The sequence below is a fragment of the Mus caroli genome, chromosome 10, assembly GCF_900094665.2.
Source record: "Mus caroli chromosome 10, CAROLI_EIJ_v1.1, whole genome shotgun sequence".
Lineage (NCBI taxonomy): Eukaryota > Metazoa > Chordata > Mammalia > Rodentia > Muridae > Mus > Mus caroli.
Window position 1 is genome coordinate 100138826 of NC_034579.1, and position 15495 is coordinate 100154320.

The 15495-nt window shown below is 39.1% G+C and overlaps 1 protein-coding gene across 1 annotated transcript in view; it reads right to left on the reverse strand.

Moving 5' to 3' along the window:
• The window catches only part of Acss3 (acyl-CoA synthetase short chain family member 3), a 182267-nt gene extending 169052 nt beyond the window's left edge, over positions 1-13215 (reverse strand). The window contains exon 1 of the mRNA XM_021174594.2: positions 12777-13215. Within this exon, the coding sequence (XP_021030253.1) occupies positions 12777-13072 (296 nt within the window). The 5' untranslated portion in view covers positions 13073-13215. The remainder of the gene's footprint in view (positions 1-12776) is intronic.
• Between the last annotated feature and the right edge of the window lie 2280 nt (positions 13216-15495).

Below are 15495 nucleotides of genomic sequence, written 5' to 3' on the forward strand. Positions count from 1 at the left end.
CTCTCTCTGTCTCTCTCTCTCTCTCTCTCACACACACACACACACACACACACACACACATATATATATGTATATATATATATATATATATATATATAGAGAGAGAGAGAGAGAGAGAGAGAGAAAGAGAGAGAGAGAGAGACTTGAATCTGAATCTCCCATTCTATTACCTGGCATTGATTTTTTTTTAATTATTGGTATGAGAAAAGCACAGAAGGGCATGAGCATATATACAGCAGATGTCTACGATTAAATAAAGATGAATTCAATAAGCATTTTTTTTTTGCCTAACTAGCACAGAGGATAACAAGATTAGTATATTTTTTAGGAAATAACTGGTGAAGATTTTAGGTTAAAAATTATTAGTCAGACTGGAAGGAAATAAAATGGAAGAGAACATGTGAGTCAGCTCTAAGAAAACAAAGGGACAGGCTTAGCAAGAAGGCTGATCAAAACATGAGCTCAATAATTGCTACGTTTGCTATTGTTTGTTGTTGTAATTATGGTATGATGATTGTCATGATTGAGAGGTAGCACACCAGTACAGAAGAAAGGGGTGACTCAGTCACAAAGTAAAGAATAATTGCATATGCATTTCCTTTTCAATAAATCATGGACTCCAGCAACCTACTTCACATTTTGGATCATCCTTAACATATTGAAATGAAGCATCTCATCTTTTTTTAGATCATTCATTTCCCCTAAACTGCCACAATTTTTATTGAATAACATAAAAGTGATAGAGGCTACACTATCATTTTTTAGAGAGAGAGGGAATATAGATAGATAAATAGAAAGATAGAGATATATGGATGACAGAGATGGAAAGAAACAGATGATAGACAGATAAATAGATAGATGATAGATGGATGGATAGATAGATAGATAGATAGATAGATAGATAGATAGAGATAGATAGATAGATAGATAGATAGATAGATAGATAGATAGATAGATAAGTAGATTGTAGAAAGATAGGTATGATGATATGATATATGGATAGATGGGTAGATAGATAGTAAATAGAAGATAGATAGATAGATAGATAGATAGATAGATAGATAGATAGATAGCAGATATGATAGACAGATAGGCAGATAATAAATTGATAGATAGATAGATAGATAGATAGATAGATAGATAGATAGATAGATAGATAGATATGATAGACAGGTACATAGATACACAGATGTATAGATTGTAGATAGATATGTTAGACAGGTTGGCAGATAAAAGATAGAGATGTATAGGTAGATAGATAGATAGATAGATAGATAGATAGATAGATAGATAGATAGATAGATAGAGAGAGAGAGAGATAGGTAGATAGATATGATAGATTCATATATACACAGATGTATAGATACATAGATATGCAAACAGGCAGATAGGTAGGTAGATAGATAGATACATGGGTGGAGAGATAGATGGATAGATAGACATAAGCTAAAAATATATTGATTGTAAAGACTCCTGAGAAATATATCTCTGTACTCTACTAAGCATGCCACTTATCATGGTCTGTTTGACTTGAATCTTGCCTCTTGTATATGCAGAAGAAAGTATGTATCAGGACAAAGAGTTATGGGGGTGGCAAGAAGGACTACTACATATAAATGTATTCAAAGGTAAACCAAACCAACAACTTTAATAACTACAAACATACTGTGAGTCCTAACATTTTAGTGAGTGTTTGAAAAAATTTTTCAAATATTCATACTTAGATGAATTAATTAAGCTATTTTTCACCATCTTCTCATAAAATATAACACTGAAGCATACTGCACATGATGAATAATGTGGTCATTATAGATTTTCCTTAAGCCAGAAACTAATGGGGAATTCTTAGGATGAAGATTAATACTGTATTCTCCTGCTCAGGAAACAGTAATTGTCAGCTGATTTAAAGCTCCCTCCCTACTGTTCTGTATGTTTGGCACAGTAAAATACAGCTTGTTTTATCACAGTGCAAATATTGTTGCATAGCTAGTACGAAATTTATCAAATATTTCTGAGATATAAATCCAGATATTTTTATTTATCTTATGCCACTAGTCTTTATATACATAAATAAATTAGTATTATATGTTTCAGAGGAGAACAGATACAAGAAGAAAGAAATACTAAAATTAATTGAAATTGTTATAGAAGCAATACAGTGTATTTAGAACAAAAATAGGTTAGATTCAAATCTAGGTTTGTCATCTACTTGAGAGTTTTGGACATTGTCAGACTCCTGACAATGTCTGTACCTCCATTTCCATAGGCAAAACACTGTTTTTACATCATATGGTTGTGGTAATATTCAACAAGTTAAAGTACTCAGAAAAGTGTCTTGCGACTATGTGGCTATAACAAAGGTCGGCTGGTTTGTTTTAACCCTGTCTGTGTTCATTAAAATACTTAATAATGGCAACCATCCTCTAAATTATTTCCTCTTAACCAACTATAATGAGATGATTTGTATCATAATAAAACTTTTAGAATCTCAGTAGCTTACAAAAATATTTGTCTGTCATTCGTGCTACCACATTGTGGTTCGGAGAGGATTTCCCAATGCACTGTATTCTATTCAATGTTGCTAGGCAATCTACATTTACTCAGTGCTGCCTGCTTGGTTAGCCACAAGGCTTAAAGTTGTAGCAATGACATTCTTCACACTCAAGCGACAAGTCTTATTCCATTTACTACATTATACAAAGCTTAGCACACAATCACACTTGTCCAGAGATACCCAACCTTTCCCTCCACTCTGTGGAGCCTAAGGTAGAGAACACATGAGAGGGGAAGACACCAAACATTGAGGTATATCCCAGATGCGATTTACAATTTTCCCATTTCATATTTATTTGGGACAAGGCAAGGTTGAGCAAACAGATCCAGGATTCTAGATCACAAATTCTAAAACACTGAATAACCTTTACTTTTATTTTGTGCTAGCTATCAAAGTTAGGGTATCTGAGATTTCCCCATTGATGTGACTGCCTACCTTCATCTCATTTTGATTAAATGAAGAGTCAGAAAATTTAGTTTAGCTCTCAATTGAGAGTCAAAAATGAGAGAAGATAGATAAAACATAAAATGACATTAGGTAAAATGTTGACTTAGTTCTCAGTGTCTATGCATTCATTAGCACAATGTTATTTAGCAAATGATCAATAATACAGATTTTATGTCTCCTCAACAATGAAAAGTGTTATCATTCCATCTTAGTTAACTTTTACAAGTATCCATATAGATCAACAAGAGAGACTGAGAATCCTTTATTTTTCACTTCTCAATATTCCTTTTAAATATTAGCAGATATATATATATATATTGGAAGTGTTATTATCCTAATAGCCAAACCTGAACAGAAGGTAATTCTATTATCCAAAGCTTACAGTTTTAGGTAGCTTGGTTACTTACCTAAAAGACATAAAATTATACTCTACCCCTCTCTAGCTTAGTGTTTGAAAGTCCTTATGTTTTTGGCTTTGTTTGTTTGTTTGTTTATATTTGTTTTTCTTTTTCTTCAACTGATTCTTTCACACCCAGAGCTCTTGTATTATAGGGTTTTTTTAAAAAAAATAATTATTATTAAAATAGTAACTTCTTTTTATCCACCACCACGGACCTCATTCAGCAACAATAGCAGAAAAAGCAAATATAATTAGCACCCTTGAAATAACAATCTTTTGCTCTGTGATTTAGATAAAGGATTTGAGTTCTACATATATATGTTCTTACCACTGTAATTTACAGAGTTTAGTGTGCACAGATATATATTTATATATATTGTAAAGATTCATTGGCCTCCAGAACTTCTCCTGCACTGACTCACGATAGGGAAAGCAAAGATCTCTTCTGTTAAATGACTCCAAAAAAAAATGAAGCAAGTAACTCTAACCACTGCATCTCTCTCTCTCTCTCTCTCTCTCTCTCTCTCTCTCTCTCTCTCCCTCTCCTCCTCTCCCTCTCCACCTCTTCTCTCTTCCCTCTCTCTCCTCTCTCTGTCTCTCTCCCTCCTCTCTTGCTTTCTTCTCTCTCTGTCTTTCTCTGTCTCTGTCCCTCTTCCACTCTGTCTTCTTCTCTCTTTCTCCTCTCTCCCTCTCCCTCTCTCTCTCTCTCTCTCTCTCTCTCTCTCTCTCTCCATCCCTATTCTCTGTCTCTCCTCTCTCTCCTTTCTCCTCTCTCTTCCTCAGTCCTTCCCTCCCTCCCTCCCTCCCTCCCCTCTCTGTCTTTCTGTGTGTCTCTCTCCCTCCCCTTTCTTCTCTCTGCCTCTCTCCCTCTCCTTTGCTTTCTCTGTCTCTCTCTTTCCTCTCTCTTTTTCTCTGTCTCTGTTTCTCTCTCCCTCTTCCCCTCTTTCTCTCCTCTCTGTCCTCTCTCTCCCTCTCCCCTCTCGGTCTTTCCTCTCTCTTTTTTCTCTCTCCCTCTCCCTCCCCCTCCCCCTCCACCTCCCCCTCGCCCTCCCCCTCGCCCTCTCCCACTCCCTTGTCTAACAAGGGCTGGAACAAAGGCAAAGTAAGGTCCCATGAAGGAGGCACTAAGAGTTCAGATTTTCTCCCCACACCTGGGAGTTGATCTGTCCCAGCTGATTGAATTTCCATTGTTCATTGATTGTGCTATTTGCCAGGCAATCCATCCTTGCTTATGTAATCGCAGCATTCCTGTAGTTCACCGTGTTCTGTCCTGAAGGTTCAGTAGTGTGACAGGCTGAGAAAATTAGATCCTGCACAGCACCAAGCTCCTGACCTTCAGAATACAAAATAAGGCCCATCTTTTAAAATTGGTCTTTCCCTGATGAGGTTATTTGAGGGACACTATTTCTAACAGGTGATATTTCATGCTGACCATGTGCCTTCTTAAAACATATTTATATCTGTAAAGATGGTTCATTTGAAAATTTAAGTACACCTGTACAGGTGTTATGAATAAATCTGCTTAATTTAAAGCTTGTCAGGAGGGGCCCCGTGTCTCACCCTCAGACAAAACTTTTATTTCAAACTAGAATTGAAGATGACTTTGACAACATCTGAATATATTATTTCCTTGAGTACTACTGAAACATAGATGTCAGGTCGTCCTAAGACACACACACACACACACACACACACACACACACAAGACCTATGAGAAATAGTGTTTATGCTAATTAGGCTTATTCATTCTGCAATCTGTGTATAAATCAGAAAATTCTGCACATGATAAAGACATATAATGTGAAAGGGAAATACAAATTGATAAATAGGAGCAACATTTTATATAATCCTATATTTAAAACATACAATAAGTGACTGAATGTTCCAAATACTTTAATGGTAATCAGATTTGTTTTAACAAACAGCCAGTTCATTATAGAGAACAAATCACTGCCTAGTATCATATTATTTTCTCTTTGCTTTGCAATAAACTCAAATTCACAGAAAAGTTGCAAGCACAGGAAAGCTTGCTTCCCAACAAGTTTCTGACACAATGCCAAATGACTCCAGAATAAATTACCTCCTAATCAGTACAAACAAGGGTCCCCTGGAGAGCCACCATCTAACCATCAAATCGAGGAAACTCACACTGACATATGACAGCATAATCCTCAATTCCAGTTCAGGGTCTTTAATTGTCCTTTAAAAAAAATGTCAATTAAAACAAACTATATCCAATTCTGAATTACCTTTCACAAGTAGTTCAGGTCTCTTTATTCTCTTTCAATTTAGAACAATTTTTCTGTCCAAATCCTCCTTGAAATGATTCAAGATTTGGCACCCAGCTTCTGAAACAGTTGCCTAGGTATTTGTAGACCAAGATTCTGGGCTCTGATCCAGGACCACTGAAGTTATATTATAACTAACCATCTTTGCCCTACTCTAACTGGCTGTATGGCCTCTTGGGAAGATTGGCTTCCACTCCTCCTGTGTGCAAAGCACATGAGCATGACTAACTCTGTCGCACCCAGTAAAACAATAATGGAAACACATGCAAACCTATCTTGTAGAGTCCATGACTTAAAGAGCATGCATTAAAAATAATTAAAAAAAAAAAACTATTTCCTTATCTTGTCTGCCAGGATCATAATGAATTGCTGTCAGGCTCATTTGAATCATTACAGGGTATAATAAAATAATAAATAAATAAATAAAACCTAAGTAGCTCTGAATTTCATCATCTAGATTTTGCTATCTTGTTTCTTCCAAGAACTTCCAGCACCAAAAAGAACAAAACACAAAGCACAAAATGTCCAGCTTGCAAAATCACTGAGCTCTGAAGCAATGAGTTTCCAAATAAACAAAATTCCTTTCCTTCCTCGTTTCTTCACTTCAACCTTGAAGCACACATGTCCCCAAAAGAGGACAGAAGAAAAAGATAGCTAGTGAACAAGTCAACTTTCACTTGACACTGGAACTTCAATGAGCTGTTTTTCTGCCTCTCCATCTTGTCACTGTCAAATAAGTCCACAGAAATTTTCTGCCTGCCAGCAGGTCACTCTACAACACACTTCTCTATCCTTGGCACGGTTCTCTCTCTCTGTGGCCATCGCCTGATTAAACATCACAAAGTACTTTTGAGTAAGAATTAAATATCTTCCAATCCGATAGTCTTAAAACAGGACTAGAGTACTTGAACACTATAGACTTTCCCATTTAAAAGAGAAATTCATCCCTTCTTTATTCTTCATAACATTAAAGGACACTCCTTTCTTTAATGACATGTTCTTGAACAAGTTCCATCCAGTCCCATGACAGTCATTTTTATGTCTTGGATTTCTTCACAAAGTTTAATCCTTACATGTGGCCTTTCCCTGCCCCCTCCCATCCTGTTCTACTCCTCCCCTGTCAATCACTCAGTCCCTCCCTCCCTGCCCCTTGACCCCCTTTCTCCCCATACCTCCTTCACTAGTTAAAATATCACCACTTTTCAACTTTTACTCAAATCCAAAATTCCAGATTACGTTATCTCATAGTTTTCAGGCAATTGTCTTTCATTCCCCAATCAACTCCTAAACCTCGATGATGCATGATTCAGTTCCCCTTGTTATGGTATCTCATTCCCTTCAGCGAAGTTCCCTCCCAAGCCCCCTGCCCTTTCATTTAATGTTTCTGAGGCTCCTGTTCTCATTCCTCCTGCTTATGCCTGGCTTCACTGGGTCCACCACTCCAGGTTAAGGCTCCTCCAGTAGCTCTAAGCTCTGTACTCTACACCTACACAAGAACTACGGAAACATAAAGTCAAGTGTGACCGAGAATGTTTTTATCTCTTTAGCCTTAAGCATAACACGGCACTAGAGCTTCTCTACTTTAGAAGAAAGTGCTTACCCTGGTCAAAGCCAATGAGCAGAACAAGCAGAACATGAGGCAACAGAGGTGGAAACAGTAGTCAAGGGGGTTAGACAAATATTACCATACAGAAACCGTTCTCCTTCTCACCTTTCTCCCTCCCCCTCTCCTGCCCATCCTCTAACCCCAGTCTCTCTCCCTCTCTTTCTTAAGGGCAGGGTTTAGTGGTGTTTATAAGAGGAATTCAGACAAGCTGGGCATGGTGGTGCACGCCTTTAATCCCAGCACTCAGGAAGCAGAGGCAGGTAGATTTCTGAGTTCGAGGCCAGCCTGGTCTACAAAGTGAGTTCCAGGACAGCCAGAGCTATACAGAGAAACCCTGTCTCAAAAAACAACAACAACAAAAAAAAAAAACCAAACAAACAAAATAAAAAAAACAACAACAAAAAAAGAAACTCAGACACAGAGCTCTTTGCAAAATGTTTTAAAATGTTTAATTTCAGATAAAATAGCCAAATATTTATATGATAATTACAATTTGAAACACACACAGCCACACAGCACCGCTACCATCACCATCACCACCACCACCACCACCACCACCACCACCACCACTACTACCACCACCAGCACCTTCAAGATTTCAGAACCATAATGGAAGAACAAAAAGAGGCCAAGGATAGACAAGAGTGTAAAGAAATGCTGTCTTATGAGTGAGATATGGGCCACAGCACTCACGAACTCACAACTGACCTGTTGGTGTGTACAATGTCGGAGGCAGCGAATAAACATTCCATCATACATGAAGGAGGGACTGGCTCATGGGACTCTGTCCCACCTGTGAAGTCATGGCATGAAGAGTATAGGAAGGCAAGGAAGAGATCATCGTCTTCATAGAGGTAGCCTCTGGAGTTACTTAAGCTCTGATAGATAGCTTCATATGTGTGTCTTGGCTAAATACAATGGGTCACAAAACAAGATTTGTAAAATAAAATTGAAACTATGAAAGTGGGATAGTGACTTGGTGGGGAAAATGGGAACTGATGGAGTAGGGTAAGAATAAGAGACGGTAGAGAGAGGACTATAATAATCAAAGGGCATAATGTGCTTGTACAATATTATGAAAGGACACATTAATAAACACACACAAACATAAATAAATAAAACATCACCTCAAGCAGTCACAGTTATACGCAGACCTCCCCAGGATTATGACCCAGAGCTTATGAAGCTGTAAATGCCCTTGCTCGATGCTACTCCAGAATTTTTGAAGCCATTATGCAACTGCCTTCAATAAGCCAGCATGGCTGACTCAGGAAAAAAAAAAAAAAGAAAGAAAAAAAAAGAAAACTGTAAAATCCATGGTGCACTGTTAACTAACTTCCAAGGGCCTTAAGTATTTCTTATCTCTAGGGATTTACCATGCTGTGCTGTTTGTCACACAAAAATGTCCTGCTAACTTTCAGAGTTCTACTTCAAGATCTAGAATTCCAAGACTAGTATTTTTTTTTCTTTAAATCCTTCTTGGCACACACTAGCTCATAAAAATATCTGCCCTGCTCTCTGTATGACAGTTACACCCAGTCCACCCCATTATCGTTTTGTAATGATGTCCTTGATGTACCATCTTGAATCCTTTTATGACCTCTCCAGTCGTTTTCTCTATAGTGAAGACACAGTGAATAAGAGCTTGGTATCCTTAAAGTCTTCTGAGCCAATTTAAGACTTAGCAGGATTAATGTATTGTACATTAAAACCAAGCAGGAAATGAACACCTTGTACTTCTTCAAACCACATGATTTCCACTAGGGGAATGTTAATCTAAATTAAATAATTTTCTAGTAATCTAAATTAGTCTCTTTCAGTTTTTAATAATATGTATTTGGTTTATATACCCTTTTTTCATTTATAATACTTTTCAATTTATAAAGATACACACTTGATTCTTATTCAATATCTGAGACTCGTATTTATTTATTTATTTATTTATTTATTTATTTATTTATCTATTTATTGAGTTTGGAACACGCTAAAGGTATACCTGTAGAGGCCAGAAGACAACTTTGCAGAATTGATTCTATCCTCCCAACAGATGGATTCCAGGAGTTGAACTGTTTCCCATATTTGGTGTTAGGTGCCTATACCCACTAAGTCATTGCATCAGCCCCCCAGAAACTGAGAATCTTAACACTGAGCATCATTTAAATAAATCTGAGATAAAATTGAATTCCGATGCTTCTATAGAGAAGAATCAATCTCGATAGCTCAGAACCTAAACTACAATCTGAATAAAGAACTAAATTGCCTAATAGTGGAGAGTGGGGCAGTGGCATTTCAATTTCAGGACAGGCAAAAGAATGTCTAATCCTCAGAGAAAAAGGACCCAGAATGCCAACTATTGTGTTCCAAGATTAAAGACATTACTAGAATTTCCAGTTGCTCCCCTTCTGATTAAAATGCCCCAAATAGAGACATTATTACCCAGAAAGCAAAGTATCAAGAAGGCGTGACCATGCTATGAGCAAAGCTTTTTGTTTGTTTGGTTGTTTGGTTGTTTGGTTGGTTGGTTTTGGTTGGTTTCTTTGTTTCTTTGTTTGTTTTGGCAACTTTAAACCACCGGTTTAATGCTGGCCTTCCCTGTTCAGTGATCTCAGAGCAAAGAGCTAGAGATGAGTTTCCGTGAGCTTCTTATGTGGCAAAACGTACATGACATCCTCAAAACTTATATCCCATGTTTGTGTGCCTGTGCATGTGAGATATTCGGAGACTTTGTGCCATGTGTGTTAAGTGCTTTGATAGACCCACACATTCTGAGAAAAATCTCATGATTAGTAAAATGACAAGATGGGCTTTTACTGAAAGAGAACACACGAAGCTGGAGGTGAGTACTCAGAAATCAGACACTGAGCCAAAGTATGCCCCCGCCACAACTGGAAACCTGAAGTTGCCCATAAGCAATCCCCCTGTTCTGCTTGAGAAAGTAGGCACATCAGCTCGTGGTTACACTCACTTACTACTCAAATACAGCAATGAAACTCCTCTTGCCTAAAATGCTGCTATTGGACTATTGTCTTTAAAAACGCATGCTATCTCTACTCTAGGCACAGAGATACTTAGGACGGTGAAGAACATTTGCCTTTCTTAGTGTTTGGCCCTATTGGTAATCACTAACCAAACAGGAATATCCACAAATTATATAACAATACAGTATAATAATAGCAGTAACTCAAAAGGAAGCCATCTACTGAATGAAATGGAACTTTGCTCCCCCATCTCTGTCCACTTCAACTTTGCCACGCCAACCAAATGACTTCAGGAACACTGAATGAAACCTCTGAACTTAATGAGACTAAAAACTTGTATTAATCATTTTGATCTTCTAGGATGGCAGGAGAGAGGTAAGAGAGATCGTGACCCTAAGAGTAAAAAGATGAATAATTCAGGTTCAACATTAGCAAATGCTAGTGATCTACCATGGATTGAAATGATTTACATACAAATTTTCAAAAGTTCTTGTTAAAAGCAGTATGTTACTTGCACAACTTTTAAAATTTCCACTAAAAGTTTGAGTTTAAAGAAGAAAAACAAGCCTTTGGAAGGAGCTGATGTGTCCTAAGTCACCTTCTGCCATGGGCATTAATTTTTCTTTCTTTGTTGTTTCTTGGACCTTCACTGACCCATGCTGGGCCTATGGACTCAAGTTCACTCTCTCTTCTGTCACTGCCATTGTCCAAGACGTATTTGACTATCTTCAGGTTTCAGTGACAGTATCCCAGTGACCTCTTTGTAAAATTGTTAACTTTGTTTATTTATTTAGTGTGTGTGTGGATACAGATATCCCCTCCCATAAAAAAAAAAAAAAAAAAAAAGAAGAAGAAGAAAAGAAAAAAACTTTTGGAAGTCTGTTCTCCTCTCCTGCCCCGAGTGTCCCCAGGACTGAACTTAAGCTGTCAATACTGGCATCAAGAACCTAACCTCTACCAACTGAGCCAAGCTCACCAGCCCCCAGTGACCTTTTACCTGAAATCTTTGCATATTGGTTTTGTGGTAAAGGTGGCCACATAAGATTATTACAGATTATACTGAGCGTTGAGAACAACCTCAGGTGACAATCTCTGTTGTCATACGAAGGGCAATAAAAAAGCTTCCTGTTCCTACCATGATTGCAAAATGAAAAATTAAAAGTTAGCTTTTTCTGTAATAACAATTACAGTCTAATCCACAGGGTCACCCAGTCTTGTTTCTTTAATCAGCTAATCCTCAAACGAATGACTTGATTTTAAAGAAGAAAAAAAAAATAAAACCATGGAGATTAAGTCACAGGCAATGTGTTCCAGAGAGCAAACGCTGTTACTCACCCATGGCTATATACTTACTGCCTAGTTTGCTGTCACCACACAAAAGTGAATGGATCATATACTACTAGAATAAGAAATGAAATTGTGTCTGTCGGGGGTGGGGGAAGGGTATATTCACATTTGAAAGAATCACCATGAAAACATTCCCACAAACAAAACCCAAAGGGAACAAGGCAGGATGAAGGCGCAGAACAGACTCCTCTCACTCTCATTACAGATGCTCTGCTCTGAGAACAAAGTCATCACCGGAACAGACAGAGGGCAGCTTGACCAATGCATTGCCCTCATCTGCTAAGAAGCTCTTTTTTTCAAATTTTACAGATAATATTTCCTAATAACTAGCAGATGGGAGAAGCCATATCCTTAAAGGGCTAGGCACCCAGAAACTCCATGTCTGTGGGCCTCACTCTCTCAGTAGCCTAAAGACACTTTTCTACAATGTCTTCTCCTTTGAATATAAAAGCAATGTTTGAAAGAATTTATAATTGAAACGTCAAGATGAAAGCTTTCTTCCTACGGAGACTCCATGGGTCACCTGGCCTCTATCAGCCCCTAGGCAATCCTTGGGTTTCATATGCACAAGCCTCTGGTACCTGGCACACTATCTAATTCTCCATTTACCCCAACTCCTTTCTCTCACTTCTCCAGATAACACAGTTACAGTGTCCGTTACTTCAGGCTGTCTGGTATCCTCTTGAACTTTGATACTAAGATCACTTCAGCTTTGAAATGATGAGATCTAATCTTTCCAGGGCTTGCTCAGTTACCTTTTACTTCAGCCCTTCCCCCTTTCTCCCTCCATAATTCCCTAGTCTATTACATACTCTGTTTACACAGGATCTCCTCTTCCAGTCAGCAGAGTCCAGGCAAGGCAAACCTTTGTTTTCCTAAGCCTTTGTTTTGGTCACTCAACATCATCCCCACTGCCAAGCAGGGCCTTGGCAAGTAAACCTCTGTGGCACCGGGATCACCCTAGATAACCAAGAACTTCAGAAGGAGAATGTAGGACAGCTATGAGAATGAAACCAACAAACAAGCAATAGCTGAAGGCATCGTACATTTTGATTTTCTTTTCATTCTTAGAACTTTAGATCCCTGGTCCCAGACCTTCCAGCCTTGGCATCTAAGAAGTTAGGAGATAATGGAAATGACTAAGACACCAACTCACCAACTTGTGGAAGGCGGGTATCTGCTCTCTAGAGTTTTGGTCCAGGGCTTGTACCAACTGATCTGCTCAGCAGCTTTACCCCAGAATCTCTCGGGGTCAGCCACAGAGGCTGCGAAGTGGGTCTTGTACTCGCCACCACTGCCGGTGGTCAGAGCCCTGCAACCCCTGCCCCCAAACCCGGCCACCAAAGCCCTTCGGGTCACAGCGGCTCCTCTTACTGAAGGAGATCCTGGCAGAGGTGCCCCAAGCGTCCCGGCGCCTGTGACTTTGCGACATTGCAACCAGGATGGCTTCATACTTTCTCTCTGTCCCTAGCTGCAGCCCGAGCAGTTTGCAGTCCCAACAGCTGTGGCAATGCCCCCGAGGGGGAGCCTGCAGGAGGCGGGGCTAATCAAGAGGTGAGCCCCTAGCCCCGAAGTTTGGAAGTCAAACTGAAGTCCGCGAGAAAATCCGACCTGGAGTCAGCAAGAAAGCAACAGGCTGGAACGGAGGCCTGGGGAAAGTGGGCAGGAGTTTATAGCGGTTGAGTTGCGTCACCCCTAAATTCAACTCTTACACGCATTTTCAGCCCATGACAGTCACTTGTCATTTGACAGAGTGTTTATAGGACTTAGATACACACAAAGACTCCTAGAAAAAGCCCAAAGGGCCCAATGACTTATTTAAAATAAAGTGTGCGTCTCTTTCCTAAAGCAAAAGCACATAACTTGGACATTATAGTGAGGCTCTGGGATATCATTTTCTTTTACACATTTATTTCTTTGTTTAAAATTCAACTCAAACCCTACTTACTAAAACCACAAGCAGCTCCGGGACATCATTTGCTCCAGGATTTCCTGGCAGCCTAGAGGAGGTGTGGAAGGAGGGTTACCCAGCAGGGGGGAGGGCGTGTTTCCAGGAGTGATTGACACGCCTGGCCACTAGCGACAACAGCGAACTGAGACCAGGAGGCACCTGCCTGTCCATTCCACAGTATTTAGGACTTGGAACCTTTCCTCCCTTCTAATGACCCCTTTGGAGTTATTCTGACTCTCTTTGAAAGAACACACGGTTGTGAGATTTCTTTGGAGTAACCATACCATATAACCCTGAAGAAACTAGAATTCACTGTAGTGTACGTACCCCTCGAGAGGGTGAATTGTGTAATGTGTGGATTAAGTCTCAGAAGGCTATTCTCAAACAAATAAAAAGATAAAATGACTCTTAAGAAAGATGAAGCTGAGAAAATTTAAAACACACAGGTGTGTTTCCCTGCCTGGCTTCGCCTTTCTACAGGACCTGCCTTCTCTCACAATTCAATGAAAGTCACAATCTTTTGCTTTAATATCGTGCCAAGCCCACTCTGTTTTAGCGTCATAATATTTGAAGTTTTAAGTGTAAAAATAATGTATTGTCAAGTCTTAGGTGAGAAATGGTGGAATGCCCTGGACCCTGTAAAGAACCATAAATTAGAAAGCAGTAAACAAATGATCCTGCAGGCAGAAAATGATGCGGAGATAAAGGCTAAACTTTGCAGGCATGAATCTAATCCAAGACCAGAGAAAAATAACTTTTAAGTAACCCCCCTCAGCTATTTTCCTTAACTAAGCAGCAAGACTCCATACTTTTCCTACCCAACCAGAGCATGTTTTATTCCTCCCAACTTTCTTAGAAGAAGACTGCCATCGCCTAAATCAAAATCCTTTCCATCTCTAACCCCCTTGTTTCTCCTCAATGATGCCCTCTGACATACAAATTTCATGGACTCCAAATTATTACCGTGAGATTGCTTTATAATTTCAACTAAATATAATTAATTAAATATTCACATATATATTCTCATTTGCAAAAACCACACCAAATAAGAGCCAAACTGGGTAATGGTAGTGTTACGGACTCAGCAAGGACATAGAGAACTGGAGGAGAACAAGGAGGAAGACAAGGAGGAAGAAGAAGGATGGAGGGGGAGGAGGAGGAAGGAGAAGGAAAGAGGAGGAAGGAGGAAGTGAGAGGAGGAGTAGGAAGAAGGAGAAGGAAGAAAGAAGAAAAACAAGGAAGAGGAGAAGGAGAATAAAAGGAGAAAGAAGAGGAGGAGGAGGAAGAAACCAAATGAAAGACTTGAAAGAAACTAGATCTCCTAGCATATGTCTTAAAAGCAAGGAAGGCAGAATTGGATTTAGCTTCTAAGAGAGAATAATCTTTGCTAATACCTGGAATATCTCAGGACTTGGAGCCTTGGATTCCTTTGGCTATTCAGAATGAAGGTTATGGCTTCATTCAAGAGAACTGACCATAAAAATACAGGCAAGGTAAATCCCCATGTTGTCAGATGAAAACCCTTTCTCTGGAGACACAAGACATCACATAATGTTGATGTTTTTACATAAATTATATGGAATAGATAGTGCGTCTGGACATAGAGGTGGTAGCTGTGTACAAATTACTAAGCACAGGAAATGCTTAAAAGACTCGACTGCTGAATCTGTTCATAGTGCAAACACTACAACATTACCTGCTGAAACTTGGAATGCTCCACTCACTTTCCCATGCTGTAATTTCTGTGGCGGTAATCTGAATGGATATAGCATATCAGATGATTGATATAAGATATAAATGAATATGCAAATTGCATTAGGGCAATGGTAAGCCAAGCTAATTCCAGGTAGCAGTAAAGTTCATAAACAAGCTCTCCGGTCAGAAAAGCGCTGGGGTAGCTAGGGCACAGGGTCGGCTGACACTC